This window comes from Equus asinus, chromosome 3 (assembly GCF_041296235.1).
Source record: "Equus asinus isolate D_3611 breed Donkey chromosome 3, EquAss-T2T_v2, whole genome shotgun sequence".
In the NCBI taxonomy this organism is placed as follows: Eukaryota; Metazoa; Chordata; class Mammalia; order Perissodactyla; family Equidae; genus Equus; species Equus asinus.
Window position 1 is genome coordinate 75,732,640 of NC_091792.1, and position 19,371 is coordinate 75,752,010.

A 19,371-nucleotide genomic window follows, 5' to 3' on the forward strand; every position below is an offset into this window, starting at 1 on the left:
ATTCACAGTAAAGAGAATTTATTGTAAAGCTAATTAAACTTAAGTTCAGAGCCCTTCATCTGCATATTCCCCTTCCAAGCCCTATACCTAATTTTGTAGTCACAATTTTGTATTCTTTTTTCCATTATGAAGGTCCCTCACAACCTGATCTGCTCCTATACAGAGAGGTTTAATAATTAACCCAAATTCACATAGGACTGGTTTTTTTTGCTTGCTTTTTTGGGGGTTGTTTTGTTTTTAAAGATTTTATTCTTCCTTTTTCTCCCAAAGACCCCCACTACATCGTTGTGTATTTTTAGTTGTGGGTCCTTCCAGCTGTGGCATGTGGGACACCACCTCAGCATAGTCTGATGAGCAGTGCTATGTGGGCGCCCAGGATTCGAACTGGTGAAACCCCGGGCCGCCGAAGCAGAGCGCACGAACTTAACCACTCGGCCACCGCGCCAGCGCTAGGACTGGTTTTGATTTGATCTGGAATATATATTGTCATACAAGAAAACGGAAAAATAGTATTGATTATTTTTCCCCAGAAGAATCCTAACTGGTATCACTGTCTTGGAGTCTTTCACCACTATATTCTAAACGACACACCACTACCACCACAAACAAACAGTCATAGAATACCACTTTCACTGTGGTACTTCTGAATTTGAATGACTCCTCAATATCCAACGGATCAAATTTCAACTTCTCAGTCTGGTTTTCAACCTCACCATCACGCAGACACATATACACATTTTTAAGTATTTAAATAAGTAATCTTGTCTCCAACTATTTACATAACATTTATTTTATTCTTTTTCTCCATCAAACTTTCCTTTAGCCTTGTTTCTGATTTGCCAAACTCTCAGCTAAAACTTTCCTATGTTCTACTATTGTTCACACTGTTTTTTTTAAATCATATATTTTGGCCCCTGATCTTTCAACATTTTCAAACTTTATGGAATGTCATATTCCCCCCTCCCCAATAAGCTATAAATCTCTCAGAAAGAGACTAAATTTCAGTTACTTTATACTCTGACCTGGCACAGTGCCTGGTACATAGCACTCACTAAATACTTTGCACAGGTGAATATTCTAGGCCTACATTTACAAATGCAAACCTCTCCTTCACCTAAATTCAAACAGGATTTTATCTGTATCTTTCTTATGACACGGGTTGCATTCTTCAATCTAAGTTATAAAAATAAACCTCCTCTAATTAAAACAAAAAGTCTTCTTACACTGCATGTATAGTGCTGTATTTCAGATCTATAGTTGATCCCATTCTGAATAGCATATCGAGGCCCAAAGACTGGTCACATCTTTATCTTCTCCTTTCTCTCTTCTCTTCCTACCACCTTCATGTCTGAGGTGGCTATGAATTTGGTGAAACAAGTCATCAATCACCAAATACTGAAAATAAAAGAGAATCTTTTCCAAATTAAAAAGATCAGTGCTTATACCTGTCCTCTTTCAAATTTACACCTCAATGTGACTAGGAAAACACAGGGTCTCAGTGCTGACGTAAAAGTACAAAACAAAGATTAGAGTTCTAGGTCAATGATTCCCAGACAACTAAAAAAAAAAATTATTTAATTGGTAAGACTGACAAATGATTCATATTTTTAATTTTGTCAAGAAAGGACTTGGGACCAGCCCCGTGGCCGAGTGGTTAAGTTCGCGCCCTCTGCTTAGGTGGCCCAGCGTTTCACTGGTCCAGATCCCGGGCGTGGACATGGCACCGCTCATCAGGTCACACTGAGGTGGCATCCCACATGCCACAACTAAAATATGTACTGGGGGGATTTGGGAAGAAAAAGCAGGGGGAGAAAAAAAGAAAGGACTTAAAATGGGAGGGGCATTTTAAGTCAAAAAAAAGAATATAATTTTAGGAAAAAAAGAAAGAAACCATTAAATTGAAAAATCTGACATTATGGCTGATTAGCAAGTTTCAGGGACAGTAGACTTGGAACTGCTATCATAGATATGTCAATTAGTTTCAGCTTAGACCAAATCTCTTTACCCTAAATGAGACTTTGTTTGAAATGAAATGTTATATCTTCAAAGACGTCCACAAAGCATAACACTAAAGCCAAACCAAGTAATTTAAAAAGCAAAATAAGGAAAGCTTATTTCTTCCCTAGCCACCAGTCCCTTCCCTCACAAAAAAAAATCTTACATATGACTGGTAGACTCCCCAAACAGAAGAGCAGCAAAAAATTAAACGCCAAGTTTCTTCTATGCCAAGAAAACTTGCAAAGACCTTTGCAATTGTAAAGACGCTCCTATCAAATGATTCTGCAATTAAACGGTATATCAGGTCCCTATAATACACAACAAGAATACCCTGGTTTGATTTAGTGTATACAATCAGGTTGCTACAACCAAAATATAAACTTGCTATAGCCTGCTTCATTCATTTCCTTGGAAAAAAGGTAGAAAGCCTCTTTGCAAGTGTTTTCCTGTCTTAATGCAGACCTGTCTACTGTCTGCCAAATAATCCTTTCAGGGTCTTTAATACTGCCCTCCCAACCCATCTCTTCTAAGAAGCCTTGGTAAAAACTAGGTCTCCAATTTGATAATTATTTATCTCACTTCCTTTTCAGCTTTTAAGAACCTGTGTTTCATTGTTTCTCTGTGGCGCTTGTTCTGTGCAACACTGTTATCCTTCAAGGTTTAAGGTAATTTCTCTGTTCTCTAAATATCCATAGCCCTTTACATGTGCCACTTTCACAATACTCGTATTTCTACATTGCATAGCATAGCATAGCCATTAAGCATATGGTTCTCAAATAACTGTCATTGATTAGCTGGGTGACCTTGGGCAAGCCACTTAACATTAACAGTGCCTCAGTTTCCCTATCAGTAAAATGAGGATAACATTTGTACATACCTCATAGGGTTCTTCTTAAGAGTAAATGAGCTAATATACAAAAAGTTCTTAGAACAGCACTTGTTATATATTAAGTACCATTTAACTATCTAGTCTTAAAATCATTCACCTAATTCAAATCTCACCATTCTACCATAAATTCTTTTTGTGGTCCAAAGTTTTATCTTTTTCTCTTTTGAATCCCACTATACAGCTTGACAATGCCCTAAACAGGGAGGCAAGTAAAAACGTATTTGTTGAATTAATTAATGCCGAATTCTCTGATGGAGCAGCTCTGAGAGAGCTTTGTAAATGTTCTCTAGTTACTCGTCTGTATTTTAAGTTCCTAACAGTTCTCAAAATTTTCAAACAAAAACTAATCCTACAACAGAGGGAAATAAACAAGTACTCAAGGATGGTCTGAGACAAGGATTAAAACTTCTACTCTATAGCAGCTCCAATCAACTGCTAGTGATTACTAAGCACTGTCTCAGATTCTGAGGCCCTTACGGCCTCATGGTCAGAGCGCCATGATCAACTAATCTTGTCTACCTTGGTTTGCTGGGATAGTACAAAGTGGAGACACTCATTTTTTCATTACCAATCTGGAGTTTCACCCTAACGAGCCCAACCTCCCCAAGAAAATTTATTTAAAATTCCATATTTTCTCTTACAACTTCACACAAGTTTTGCCTTTTACTCTATAACATATCCATGTTTACTTAAATTAAAAAATATATTTTCCTCCGATCTGTGAATAAAACTGATGCTCCAGGGAGATGTGTCACGTTTCTTCTGTGGTTTCTTAACCCCCTGGGACCTAATATCTCCAGGTGCAGCACTACCTCATTTTGAGAAACACAATCCTAGACTACACGTTTCCTGCAGTACATTGCTTTTGCATCCTCCCACTAGCAACCAAAATACTACTCCCTGAATAACCAGAAGATATATGACAGAATAATAATAGCACCTATATTTTGATACTGCTTAAGCATTTGTAAGATGATTTTGTATCTCATTTAATATTCACATTTTAAAGAATTCAAAAACATCAAATTATAATCATGTATCAACTAAATTGTGTGACGTATGTAAGTGAGTTTTCACTTTTCTCCAAAGTGGAAGCATGATGCTAGAACATTAGCTAGGAATAAATCAGATAAACTTCTAAAATACGATGCTAACATATCTTCAACAGGATAAATGCTATTGCTAAAATTATCAGACATCGTTACAATACTTGAACACAAAAGCTGTCTTTCCTCTTATAAAATTCCTAAGAATTTAAATGTGTTATATTCTAACCATATCATCACTGTCCTTGGTCTACTTGTGACAAAAATTGTATTTAATGGCTTAATGTTTCAATCAAAACAATTCTTTTCATCAGGGAATTTGATCAAACGAAATTACAGGCCCACATGATTTCCATCCTAGTGGACTTGAAGGTCAACAGCAATGAACAGGTTACATAAAGCTAAACTGTCAACTCATCCTCCTTTATGTGATTAATTCTAAATACAAAACAAATTGTAAATTCTCTTGTAAGTTAAAGCAAAAAACGCTTCACTTTCCCTCCCTTGCAAAAACAAACTCAATTGGATTTATGGTGGATACGAGCCCCCACCAATGGATTTAAGGGCAGCAGGGAATGACCTCTTCCATAACGCCTTACAAATTTGTGCAAAGATGATATATTGACGCAAAGAAATCCCTTCGAAAAGGGAGAAGCAGGGGCGAGAAGAGGGCTCAGCTGCTCAGAGGTCTCATTAGAGGAGGAGGACCCGGGAGGCGGGGGAGGGAGAGCAGAGAACCTCACCCACGGCGGGCCCCACATGTGAAGCTTTTGGAAAGACAGTGGGGGAAAAGCTGAGCTGCTTTTGGTGCTAGGGTCCCCGGCTTGGGGAAGATTAAAAGACCTCTCCTAGCAAGTTGCCCCCAGGCAAGGCTGTGCCCTCCCCTCCGAGGCCTAGGAAAGAGGCGCCATGACAGGAATGCACGTCCAGGGACGCAAGGCTACAGTCTCAAGCTCCAGCAGCACGACTCACTGGGAGCCCCCGACCCAGTTCATCTCCCCAAAACTTCTGAGAAGACACTGGGGTTCTGACAGCTGCACTTCAGACGGCTCCGTTCAGTGCTAAGCCACAGCTTCCTCGGTTTCAGCCCGCTCCTCTCCGGCCCACGGGCCTATAGCCCAGCCTCCCTACAGCCTTTGAGGCCTGGTTAGGCTCCTTCCGGGTCTCCCGGCAGCCTCTGCGGTTTCTGCGGAGACACTGTCCTGAGAGGGCCGCAGGGGACGCCGTGGGAAGGCAGCGCGTCCGAAAGAGGAAGAACACAGCAGTTTCAACCGGTCGGGCGAAGGAACCCTCAAGAAATGAAGTGTTGGGCTGTGGCCGCAGGGTTAGTGTTTCAAACCACCCCCACCGTAGTTTTATTTACTTTGCTGTAGGTCTCAGCCTTTTTTTTTTTAGGTCAAAGAACAGACTGAGGGGAGAAAAAGAAGGCAAGAACAAAGATATGGATCCGTAATCCTCAAGATGATGTTTCCATTCCCACATCACTCCATATCCAAATCCTTTAAATATCTTTCACGTGCAGTTTCAATATTCAGTACACAGTTGTTTATTAGAAATATTGCGCTGTAGTAACTTACCATTTTGTGGGTTTCTTAGAGAGCTTGATCAAAACTGGGTTTAGCTGTAAAGACCCAAAGACTTTAAACACCTTACCGAAAAAAATCTCAAAACGAAAGTTGGATTTTACTGATCGTTTCTGTGTTATGTTTGTATATCTTCACAAAACGTTTATCTTACACACTGTTCTATGATATTTTGGTTAGAAACTAGAAATCTCCTGTACCAAACAAATGCACAAAATGGGTTTTTTCCCCAATTGTCATGATTGTTTTCCAGATTTTTAACCTGGGCAATCTCTCATTTTCAAATATGATACATTTTCTGTTAACTCATTGGGAAATAGTGCCTAAAATATAGTTGCCTAAAATAGGATTATGTGTCCTGGTAGACATCGTTTAATCATAGAAATCCTGATTTTTCTCACAAAAATTCACCAAAGTATATCTATCATTGGTTTGAATTAAACCAAGTGAGTATAGCATTTCAGAACAAATTAGTCTTCGTCATGGAGTAGCTCATTGTTTTTCAGTAACTAAACCATACAATCGAGTCAGAAGCAATGGCCCAGTGTGTTAGCCTTTCCTACTTTCAACATTTTGAAACAGGTACAAATTAACTAAACTAACTAGAAGGGGAAAATAATTTTAGAGAGGATTGACTGACCTTTTAAAATATATTCTATAGGCAGAGACATAAAGGACAGGTTGACCAATCTGTTGAGAAGAGTCAAGAAGTGGGAGCTGGATAGAACCGTGTCTTCTCTCTGACTAGAGTCACTGCTTTCTTTCCAGTCACAGAGAGGCAGTGGAAGTGGTAAATTAGGCTAAGGAAAGATTAACCTATGAGATACATCCTCAGACAAGATATTCGCTGGGTTTTCCTTCACAGCAAAAGACATTTCATTATGAACCAGTTATTAGGTGGTTATTTGTAACAGATGAAATATTGACCTAAGATCTCATCTTCATTGTGTTTGTGGCTCACATGAATAAGGCCAGCATGACTGGTAGATAATGAGTCAAATGCTGTGCTATTTTAGGGCCAGTAGGGCAATTGGGTAATCTCTTGGGTCAGGAAACAGTTCAAGAAAGGAATACAGCACAGATAAAATACTACTTAGCAAATGCATCCTTCTCAGCAAATGCATCCCAAATCTTAAACCTTAATTTATCTTTATTGCTAAAAATTATTTACTCTCTGGTGATTTACTATCTAAACACATAACACATATTATCTACATTATACATTTTTATTCATATACTTATATATGTAGGTCTCTTTATTATAAAAATTTATTTCTGATGTTTTACTGTTTATAAAGCATGTAGTTTTCCTAATATATGTGTATATATATAGTCTCTAATATATATATAAAGTCTATTTAATCCTGCTCTTCCATGGTTGTTGGTAATGTCCACTGTGACACTGATATTGAGAGTATCACACTTGAGAACAGAGTAATTTGATAATTATTGCTTATTTTTTAACTTTCATTCATTTTCAAGATCTTTTTTTAAGATTTCTCCTCTCTTAAGAAAAATTTTAATGCTTTCCCGTATAAACACATGTAAAGTTGAGAAGATTGAGTGGAAATTAGGCTGAATTATGTTTACTATAGTAACAAGTGACTTTTTTTCACTCTTTTTTTCTCACCTAGTTTGAAATTCAAACTAAATTAGCATTCTTTCTGCTTTAATTGCATGGCAATATAAAAAATGAAAGAAGTACCTTGACATTCTTAGTTTCTTACTTAAATGGCATATATTTCCAACTGGAATTATGTATCTGTTTTCCTATCATCTTGAATTCTTCCTCTGCCTTCCCTGAAGTCTTGAGCTTGGTCTCAGATGCTAGGACCAACCCTGACTCTTGGGGGTAGGGTAGAGTGAAGGGTGGGAGTGGAATTAAAATGGTGATAGTTACATCTGTACTTAAGTGGCTCATCATTAGGTCAAATCTCACATTAACCTTTTCCCCAGTTCTAGTAACTGGCCTCCAACCTTCCCTGCACCACAATTCCGGTAACCAAATTTCTGTCTTTCTATCTTGATTATTTTCCTCATTCTAACAAGTCTTTCACTCAAGCCAATAAAAGCTTGTTCCTATACCCTAGCTTCATTATCAGTTGATAAACTGACCTACCTACAACTAAGTGCCGCCTGATTCGATCTCTAACCTTCTTTGCTTCTAGATTTCCCACTGCCCTGCTCCTCCCCTGATGTGGCTGTCCTATGCCAGTGATTCAGGCCACTTGCCTCGACTGCCAGCTGCTTGCTGACCGGTGCAACCCTCTGTGTACGTGTTCTGCCTGGCTGAACATCCTCCTATCACCCCCAGCTAAGTTTACCCTGGCCCTCCACCTGTCTTATCACAGTCAGGAGATGTGACATAAAGAATTAAAGTTTATAAGGGTAAGAGATCCTTACTTTGACACATGAAAAACGTGAGATTAGGAATAAAAGATTTTGAAAATAACCACTATAACACTATGATCTCTACATACAGACTTAGAAAGTCTCAATGGAATGAATGATAGATTGTGCTGCTAATATGGCCAGCTATAAAAGAAATTTGCATGAATTTGCCACTCATGTATTAGTCAATCTGCTGAATTGAATACAAACAAGTGAAAAGAGACCTGTGATGATTCTTGAAATTCATATAGGTACATGGGAAAGGAGTTTTAAAAGTTTAAGGCTATTGTTACTTATGAAAAGGAGAATAGTTCTTTATTCACAGTAAACTGAATAATGAAGATCATTCAACACTGAAACAGGTTTTATATTCTAGCACAAGGGTTGGCAAACTTCTTCTGAAGAGGGCCAGATAGTGAATATTTTAGGCTCTGTTTCATCTATCCAGCTCTGGCTCTGTGGCTTGAAAGCCATAGAAAATAAGTAAATAAATAAATGGGTGTGGCTGTGTTCCAATAAAACTTTATTTATGGACACTGAAATAAAAATTTCATGTAATTTTCATGCACCACAAAATATTATTATTCTTGTGATGCGTTTTCAACCATTTTAAAATGTAAAAACTGTTCTTATCTCAAGGGCCATAAAAAAATAGGTGGCAGGCCAAATTTGGCCCACTGGTTGGGTTATAATTTGCCAACCTCTGTTCTAATTTAATGCATATCTTCCCAGGCTTCCAGTTGACTAGAAATGTGTATGTATGTTGTGGGGGGTGGTGGGTGTGGGGAAGCAAAAATGTTTTTGCATATTCGAAAACACACTCATCCTTACCTAAACATTTTACATATTTAAAAGTATGCAGAATTTTGCTTGACTGTTTAGCAGTTTAAGTCCTCCATTAGGGATGTAGGGAAAATTTTTTTAACACTCTTTGTTTGAATCAAATAACCAAAGTGGGAAGTAGCCAATAGATTATCTCTAAGCCTAAACAAAACAAGCAAAACAAAAGTTTGCAAAAGACAAAGAACTCTCAAAACATGAAGTAAGGTCCCAGAGAAGCTATTTCCACCATCTAACTCCAGTTGGATTCCCAAATGGTTAACTTCAGGTTATAAAGTCACACACCTCCAAGTAACAACTATCTAAAGGACACAAGAGGGTGGTAGAAGTGAAACACTGCTCTTTTTTATTCAATATTCACCTTGTAAATAAACACCAGTGCATCAGATCTCCATTGCTAAAAATAGCAGTTGTGGGGCTGGAAGATTTTTATTGTAAGGACAAGTAAACATAAAGATGGAGATATAGCAAAGAACTATTTTCTATAATGCAGAAGACTTCTCTCCTATTTGTTTACAAAATATGCCCTCAATTACGACTTGTCTGATAGATTCTGGGACTTCATGAGAAACACAGACAGAAAAAATAAAATAAAATGGGACTGAAAAACAGATCTAAGTATTTGATAGTTTGATTTCTCCAGTGTCCCTCCCGCTTGTCCCTTTCCTCTCTCTCCCTTTCAGATTCAGTCCATACCCTTTCACATTCATTCCATATCCTTTTCACATTCATTTCATGTTGGTCCTCTTGCCCCTCCTCCCTCATCTCCCTAGCTCCTTCTCCCTCAACTCATTTTATAGCGCTTGGAAATTTCCTTTTCTTTCCGCTCTTCCCCTTGTGGTATCTACTAAAACCTTAGAGGAGTGATGTATATTCTGAAACTTCTGTGCGTTTCTAAGTGACGCTGAGCATGCTCAGTAGCTGGGGCAGGTTTTGTCTCCCGCGGCTGCCCTGATTCGACCTTTCCAAAAATAGACATTTAACTCTTTGGACTCCTGCCTAAGGATGTAATTCGCTTTGCTTTCTCCTCATTTTCAAGGTTCAAAGGGAAGCGGCGAGGATTCCAAGGTCCCACCATCCTCACAGCCAATGAGGGGCCTGTGAGGGAGGAGCTTGGGGCGGCTTAGTGCAGCTTGAGCTTCTGAGGGAATCATCCCCAGTAGGTGCGGTGGAGTCTGAGCTCCGCTGCACCTGTCACAGCAGAACAAAATTGAAAAAAACAAAAGCAAAATTTAAATAAAGAAGAGAAGAAATGCTGCGGACTATGGAACGCTGTAGGACTTTCTGAAACATTTGCTGGGGATTCCGGGGGATCATGATCTTTTAAAACCAATTCTTTTTGAAACCGGTTTGGGTAATTGGGAAAATGACACATATGCTAAATGCAGCAGCTGATCGAGTGAAATGGACCAGATCGAGCGCTGCTAAAAGGGCTGCCTGCCTGGTGGCTGTGGCATATGCTCTGAAAACCCTCTATCCCATCATTAGCAAGCGTTTAAAGCAATCTGGCCACAGGAAGAGAAAAGAAGCAGCTTACCCGACTGCAGAGAACAGAGAAATACTGCATTGCACAGAGACCACTTGTAAAAATTCTTCGCCTGGAGTGAATGCAGATTTTTTCAAACAGCTACTAGAACTTCGGAAAATTCTCTTTCCAAAACTTGTGACCACTGAAACAGGGTGGCTCTGCCTCCACTCGGTGGCTCTAATCTCGAGAACATTTCTGTCTATCTATGTGGCTGGTCTGGATGGAAAAATCGTGAAAAGCATTGTGGAAAAGAAGCCTCGGACTTTCATCATCAAATTACTCAAGTGGCTTATGATTGCCATCCCTGTTACCTCTGTGAACAGTGCGATAAGGTACCTGGAGTGCAAACTGGCTTTCATCATCAAATTACTCAAGTGGCTTATGATTGCCATCCCTGCTACCTCTGTGAACAGTGCGATAAGGTACCTGGAGTGCAAACTGGCTTTCATCATCAAATTACTCAACTGGCTTATGATTGCCATCCCCGCTACCTCTGTGAACAGTGCGATAAGGTACCTGGAGTGCAAACTGGCTTTGGCCTTCAGAACTCGCCTAGTAGACCATGCCTATGAAACCTGTTTACAAATCAGACTTCTTATAAGGTGATCAATATGGATGGGAGGCTGGCAAACCCTGACCAGTCTCTTACTGAGGATATTATGATGTTCTCCCGATCTGTGGCTCACTTGTGTTCTAATCTGACCAAACCTATTTTAGATGTAATCCTGACCTCCTATACGCTCATCCAGACTGCTACATCCAGAGGAGCTAGCCCAATTGGGCCCACCCTATTAGCAGGGCTTGTGGTATATGCCACTGCTAAAGTGTTGAAAGCCTGCTCTCCCAAATTTGGTAAATTGGTGGCTGAAGAAGCTCATAGAAAAGGCTATTTGCGGTATGTGCACTCCAGAATTATAGCCAATGTTGAAGAAATTGCCTTTTACAGAGGACATAAGGTAAGATAGAAATTAAGATGATGGGTGAAATGTGAGACTGTTCAAGCTGCCACTGCAGTGCTAGATACCATCTGTTGTACTGTTGATGGACCCACTTCTTTAGCATTTTAGACTCCTATGACATCTAAACCTGTACTAGAATGTATGCTTCCTTACCCTTTTTACTCACAAGTTGTTAAAGAATTATAGAGTGCAAACTTTTCTAAAGTTTCATGAGAATAAAATTTTCAGCACTCAGTCTACTTAGCCTCAGTTACCCAAACATGCTCAGAATTATCTCTGAAGCATTTTCTTAAAACTTAAATCCTAATTGGGTGTAGAACATTAGAAGAAAATGTGTTTGGAAACTGAGTAAACACATGTCCATTGAGATGGAAAATTTAGGATGGTATTCTCTTGTTGTTATTATTGAGGGCCCTTTGTTTTTAAGAGGAAAAAAAACCCTGTCCTTTTACATGAAAGACAAGTTTAACAATTTTGCATGTCTGGTCAGCAATGGAGGGTCCTCAGTCCTAAGAAGTGCAGGAGAGTGTGTCTCACAAATGGCATTTCCAACTCTTAGTTAATGTTCAGCCCATGTTTGACACAAATAAAAAGAGGCAGTGAAATGAAATTTTGTCTGGCTTTGAGAGAAAAGCTAAGATTAGAGAAGAAATGAGAAGGAGAAAAGGAATTTCAGAATGTTATTTCTGAATACTAAAGATTTTCGACATTAAGCAGATCCCTAAAATAGTTAGCCTAATTACATAAACTTCCAGAGCATTGAAGTAACCTCAGAATATTAGATACGACCAAATTTTTTAAGGTGATGCATCTGAAATCTTAATACAAATGACTTAGTACAAATGAAATATTCAGGTATTCTTAAGTTGAAATGGTATTTTAATTCCCAAGCAGAATTCTTTACTTTTTGAAGCATCATTAGTTATCAAGACAAATGTTTACAGTAGTAGGAATCTGAAGAAGAAAATTTAAAGCAAATTTAGGACTTCTACTCCCCCTTGAAAATTGGCCTTATATGTTGTATTAGTCATATTGATCTGTGATTCTTCTTGAATCATTGAACTCAGTGATTTAAATTATAGCATGCTATAGGCCTCCGGCATTTAAGATAAAATCCAGCAAATTGAGTTAGTTCGAAAATGGAATCTAATTACACATATGTGTGTCATGTGTTTATTTTCAAATATTTTTGGTGTGATCAAGAAGGATAAAGTTCTAACATTGTTTACTCATGTCTTATAGAATATCGTTTAATTTTAACCTCATGCAAGTAATTTTGAAATAAAAATTATAAATCACTGACATGTACTTTATATTTACTAAGTATCATGGGTTTTTTTCAATAGTATAGGTGTGACCAAATTAAATAATAATGACTCATTCTTATATTAATCTGTATTTTTTAGTTGTTAGAATCATAGATCATACTATACTAAGTAAAACAAAATAATGTGTACCTATCTTTAAAGAAAGCCTTCAGACATACAATATTTACTTTTATAACTCATGCTGGGTTCTTGCCTCTTTTTCCCTCTATAGGTGGAAATGAAGCAACTCCAGAAAAGTTACAAAGCTTTAGCCGATCAGATGAACCTCATTTCATCCAAACGTTTGTGGTACATCATGATAGAGCAGTTCTTGATGAAGTATGTTTGGAGCAGCAGTGGACTGATTATGGTGGCTGTACGTATTATCACTGCAACTGGCTTTGCAGATGGTGGTAATGACATTTATGCTTAATCTTCAATATATGTTTAGGATTATTTCTCTTGAAGGTGTCACTGCTGGTTTTGTGTGAGTGAAACTGAATATGTAGCCATTTTTCTGTGGTCATTAATGGTCAGAAACAGAGGCAGACTTTGCAACATCCAATAATAATACCTGCAATGTAAAAGGAGATAAGTGGCTCAAAAGTCCTTTCCAGTTGTGAGATATTTCAAATTAATATCTTGAAAAGCAGTGTAAGTTCTCTCCATGTGTTTTAAACTTCAGTTCTGCACATCCCATGTGTTTAGTCTATAAATATTCTATAACTGGATCTGCCCTGTTTTGTGATTTGCAGAGTTGGTTGACTACATTAGGCAACTAGGAATATTGTTTTAGGAAGTGCTTCACACCATGGAACAAGATCTCCTCTACTTGTAGGTAACATAGATAAACCTCCTGTGTAGCATGATTTGGTGGCATTGTGGGGGTAGGGGTTGTCAAGCTGCCCCTGTCTAATTCTAGCTATCACCATCCCAGTGGTTTTTACCAACATTTTTCATCTTTGGGATAACTAAGAAAGATAAGGACAACAAGAACAATATTAAAACGTTTTGTAATACTTGAGATGGGAGTTTGGGTCTTAATGGGCAGAGACAAAGGGGAGTTAATTAAAGTAGCAGCATTTTCTGCTCTTCCTCCAAAATTTAACGTTCCCCCTTCTCTTTAAAAACCACTTGGTCAAAATTGGCCTTAGTGTTGAAGTAACTAAATAAAAGCATGGGCTTTGTAGTAAGACAGAGCTTTGCTCAACTCTTGGCTTTCCCTCTTCCTGCCTGTATCCTCTTAGTCATGTTAATTAAACTCTGAACCTCCATTTCCTCATCTGTAAAACGAGAATTGGAAAGGCTGCTTCAGAGGACTGTTGGGAGGATTTAACAGAATAATGTTTATAAAGTACAGAGCATGCTCTTGACGTTCTTGATACAGAGTGACAATTATTACCTAGGAAACAAAAGGCAACACTGAGAATAAGGTAACAGAATTCACACTATTTTACAGCTATTTTTGGTGTAGAATTAAGAATTATTTGTTTGAAGTCATCTAATAAAAACAAGTAAAAAAATTACCCTATACTTTAATATTTTGAAACAGTGCTTCAATGCTTTAACCAATTATTACAAAAAAACTTGTCAAATTTGAGTCATTCTTACCCTAAAATTGTTCATTTTAGTAAATTGGAATTTGTCAATCCCATGTGATAAGACTATAGATATACCAAATATACTCCACAACTCAACTGTCTAATACTGTGTTTAGACCACTGGGAAACTGAATTTTATCTATTTTTATGTTTTCAAAGTTTTATTTTTTAAAAAATCATTTAAAAAGTTTATATTGAATAAGGCGTTGTTAGTAATAGTATTTTTAGACATAATCCTTTCATTATAAGATAAAATAAATTGCTTTTTCAAAAAAGTATTGGAGAAAAAAATGACACAAAAATTTATGGTCTTGAGATTAGTTTTAGTAAGACACAACAAAATTATCAGATATTCATAGTGGATCTAAGTATATAGATGTTTTAAAAGTTTCATATATAACGTATAGAGACAACACCAATGACAAGATTATGGTGTGGTTCTCTTAGTGCTTGGAAGCACTGGTCTTATTACAAAACCCCAGAGTATTCAACATAGAGCAGAGAAAATGCAGCTATTAATGGTGACAAATTAACCCCACAGAGACCAGTAAGAAGTAAACAGTGTATGCAAAGAATCTAACAATCTTATTTCTATGGGTGATGTAATAAGATATTTAAAAATAAATCCTGAAAATATCATATTAAATTAAAGAAACAACATTAAAATTTCAGATTGAAATTATGATAATCACAGTGATGCAAGTAAAATAAAGTAACTCTTAAAGCTTCTTTTCAAAAGAGGATTTTATACAAAGAGAAGCAGTATAAGAATTTCATAGAAGAAAAAAATAAATTCATATGACAGCATTATTATGAGAAGCTGCTTCAATATCTTCTGTAATTTCTAATGTTACTATATATACGCTTATAATGTTTGTACGTATTTACTAAAGACATTTGACCTACAATGATTTAACACATGAAAATATTGTTAGCATTTTACTCATACAAAATTATTTTTTCTAAATAATGATATATCTTTGAGGCTTTAGGTCTTGGAATTACATATCATATATTCTAATCTAATCTTCAGTCTTAATTTACACTTATGCCCTGAGTTGTCCCTTATGTTAGAGGTGAATTAAATACATGATACTGTATATTTTAAAGCAAAAATAGGTGGAAAAAGTGGGTGAATGAGAGAAGAATGGCAAAGAGAAAAGGGAGAAAAAGTAGGATAGAGGAAAAAAAGACAATACAATAAAGAAGCAGGCCACTGTTCAGATCTTGACTCAGCTATTTAGTAGTTATCCATCCTTGAGAAATTTGCATAAACTTCATATGCCTCAGTTTTCCTCTCTTAACCATAGGTATAGTAATATATATCTTACAGAATTATGAAATTGTATATAATGTATTTAATGTGCTTTGAAACAGTTCTCAGCAAGTAGTAAGAATTCAGGTGGATCATTGTTAATATTTATTCTATTCTTACCATGTGGGCTCTGGCATCAGATTGCCTGGGTTCAAATGCTTACTCTTTTGCTTACTAGGCTATGACTATGGGCAAGTCATTTAACCTTCTTGTGCTTCAATTTCCTCATTTCTGAAATGGGAGAAATTATAGCAGGGTTGTTAGGAGGATTAAAGAAGAGTACATGTGTAAAACTTAGAACAATGCCTGCTTCATCGAAAATGCTCAATAGACATTTGCTGGCACGATTATTTTTGTTAAGAGAGCAAGATATTTAAAAGTGATTAGGAAGTCAGAGGTAAAAGTGCAGATAGGAGGAAGAGCCTGCATAGTTTTTTTGGAGGAGAAAAGAAAAATAGTTTTGTAGTAGATTTGTTATACCACCCACCTACAACTTCAAGTGAAATCTTATGGTTAGGACAGGATTATGTTTATATTCAAGTTCACATTACAAAATTGCAGGTGGAATCATGCCATTTTCACATCAGACGAGGAGCTTAGAGGTCATCCAGTCTGGAGACCCAGATTTGCCTAAGGGCACACAGATGGTTAGTGGAAGCACTAAGGATAGAAGACATTATGTGATTCCTAGTGTGTTACTTTTCTTACCTTCATCACGCTACCTCCATTTAGCTATATTGGAACTTAGTCTATAAGGGACTTAACTTAGTTTGAGACCAAGCAATCGTGGGAGCTAATGGTTGAAATAGAGGCATTGAAATAGTTAATTATATATTGTTTCTATTATATTTTCTTAGAGGACATTACCCCTTTCTTTGCTTTGTATTAAGAGAAAGACTGAAATTATGTCAAGAAAATAGTTACCTGGGAGCTGTATCTCAATTTTTTAATGTTATAGGCCACTTTTCTTCTCTTCATATCAAAAGCAGTTCTGGGCAAGGCCAGGGAAAGCTACTTATAGGTCCCTTCTGCTGGACCTTATCACAGACACCTGACAGACAGTGAAGAGAGCACCTAAGCCACTAGCACTGCCAGTAGCGTCCACATGTTGGTGATCTGCTAACGTGAGGTGGCACATCAGAAGTAGCAACTGAAAGCACTCTTAGGAATGGAACTGAACTCTACCATAACCCTCATAACATGGGTGATATTTTATTCCTAAAATGTACTTCCAACAAGATGATCTCCATAGCTCCTGCTGCAGGAGTATGTCTCATATTCAAATGCCAAATTGTTGAAATATAATTTTGTATTTGGGTCAGTTTACATATGACTACTCTCTTGTTGACCAATTATTGTCACAGTAATTAGCAGTACATATCAAAGACATACTTTTTAGCTGTAATTAGCTATTTGTGTCAGGAGCTATAATTTTTAAAGTATAACATACATGCCCACAACGGCACAATCATTAGTGTACCACTCAGTGAACTGTCGCAAAGTCAACCCATACACGTGAGCACCACTGAGAAGAAACAGAACCTTACCTTCATCCTAGAAGCTCCCATCCCAGAAACCCCTTCGCAGTCTTATCCTCATCTTCAGCCTCCTACTCCCATCCCCACTTCCTCCTGCCCCTGCCCCCATGCCACAGCAAAGGCAGGCATTTTACCGATCATTCATTAGTATTTGCTGGGTTTTGAGCCTTATATAAATAGTATCATGCAGTACGTAAGAGATTTTTAGTTGCTCCACATCTTTGTCAATATTTGATGTGAGTCTTTTTCCTTTTAGGCATTCTTATGAGTGTATAAGCGTGCTTCCTTGTAGTCTTAATTTGCATTTCTCTGATGACTGAGGAGGTTAAGCACTTTTCATTTGTTTATTGGCTACTTGGATAGCCTTTTTTATGAAGTACCGATAAGTTTTTTCTTCATTTTTAAACTGGCTTATCTGGTTTTTGCTTGTTCATTTGTAAAGCTCTTGTGTATTCTGTAATGAGTAGTTTGTCAGATACACACACACACACACACACACACACACTCTCAAATCTCTTTTCCCACTCTATTCTTGCCTTTTCAGTCTCTTAAGTGTCTAAGAGAAGTTCATAATTTTAATATAGTTCAATTTATCAATCATTTTCTTTGTTGTTAGTGCTTTTTTTGTCCTGTTTAAGAAATATTTGCCTAACCCAAGGTCATAGAGTTATTCTCCTTTTTTTTTTTTTTTGAGGAAGATTAGCCCTGAGCTAACTACTGCCAATCCTCCTCTTTCTTTTTCTGAGGAAGACTAGCCCTGAGCTGACATCCATGCCCATCTTCCTCTACTTTATACATGGGATGCCTACCACAGCATGGCGTTTGCCAAGCAGTGCCATGTCTGCACCCGGGATCTGAACCAGCGAACCCCAGGCCATCGAGAAGCAGAACGTGCCAACTTAACCACTGCACCACTGGGCCGGCCCTCTCCTATTTTATCTTCTAGAAATTTATTGGTTTTTCATTTCACATTAAGATCATCAGTTAGAATTGATGTTTATATATGGTATGAGGTAGGGTAAGATTGAGATTTGTCAAGGTGGCAAAGATAAAACATAAATGACAAGAAGTAAACTCAGATTATAAGTCCAAAGAAAAAAGTACAGAAGGGTAGCCTGCTTTTTTAATTTTTAAAAAATTAATAGACAATTTTCTTTAGAATAGTTTTAGGTTTACAGAAAAATTAAGCAGAAAGTGTTCAGTTCCCAAATTTCCCCTCCTCCCATAATTTCCCTTGTTATTTACATCTTGTATTAATGTGATACCTTTGTTATAACTGATGAACCAATATTTATACATTAGTAACTGAAGTCCATAGTTTACATTAGGATTCACTCTTTGTATTATACAGTTCTATGGGTTTTGACAAATGTATTACATAACCTTAGTTTTAAATCCTTTCTCACCTTTTCAGTGAAATAGCAACAGATGTGACCGTGTTTCAATATATCCTTTTATTAGCAGAGCTGAAAATAGCAGTAAAATGAGAAGATATAATGTTAAATATTAAATCCTTAAGTGAGGCACTTTTGACAACGTATTCAAAATATTTGGTGAGGAAGATAAAATGTGTTGATCTGGGATACAAAATAGGTGAGTGCTTTAGGTCATGAATTTATATCTCTGACACTGAGGAATCTACCCTTCTCACAGAGGTTATGCAGTTGGCTGTTGTGTGCATGGCAAAATACTACCGGCACTGCTCTCACAGTACTTTCCAAAGAACAATCCGTAGAATAAAAGTCAAATGAAATCTGCCCAGAGCTATTTGTAATTTTGTTGCTAAAAGCACGAAGAAAACCCAATAGGCATTAATCTGCTAAAGCGACGTGGAAAGTACCATGCCATGTCAAACACCAGTTCATCTGTGCTAGTGTTTTTACTTCTTAACAGAGACTGTCAGTAAAAGCTACTATTTAAACCGCTTTTAACCCAAATTCATAAAATCCCATGATTATTTTAGATCACCAGCCAGATTCTCTATGAGCCAAAACTGTTCTTAGTGCTTTAACTGATTCAGCAATTCACTATTTTGGTAGCTTGCTGAGAATCTTTCGGTAATTTTTTTGTGTCTATCTAAATTTTGTCACACATTTAAATGTAAGAATATCTACATTCTGTTTCCAGTCTATTTATTCAATCACATTTTTCACTCCTCACTTATACCAGCACTCAAAGCCTTTCTTTTTTCATTCCTCAGGGAAACTCACTCACTTCAAGGGGGCTAACAGGAGTCCTCTAGAGCAGTGACAACAGTAGGGCTAGGAGGAACCACATTGGACTATTTGTCCTCTTTTTTTTTTTTTAAAGATTGGCACCTGAGCTAACAACTGTTGCCAATCTTCTTTTTTACCTTCTTCTTCTTCTCCTCTGCAA

At 37.3% G+C, this 19,371-nt stretch overlaps 2 protein-coding genes across 2 annotated transcripts in view; one reads left to right on the plus strand and one right to left on the minus strand.

Annotated features, from left to right (window-relative positions):
• LOC123276113 (uncharacterized) overlaps positions 1-19,371 on the minus strand; it is a 153,296-nt gene that overhangs the window by 66,930 nt on the left and 66,995 nt on the right. The window lies entirely within an intron of this gene.
• LOC123276646 (ATP-binding cassette sub-family D member 2-like) overlaps positions 7,719-19,371 on the plus strand; it is a 182,108-nt gene continuing 170,455 nt past the window's right edge. Inside the window, 4 exon segments of the mRNA XM_070506463.1 lie at positions 7,719-7,904; positions 9,787-10,849; positions 10,852-11,231; positions 12,774-12,917. Coding sequence (XP_070362564.1) covers positions 10,114-10,849; positions 10,852-11,231; positions 12,774-12,917 — 1,260 coding nt within the window. The 5' untranslated portion in view covers positions 7,719-7,904; positions 9,787-10,113.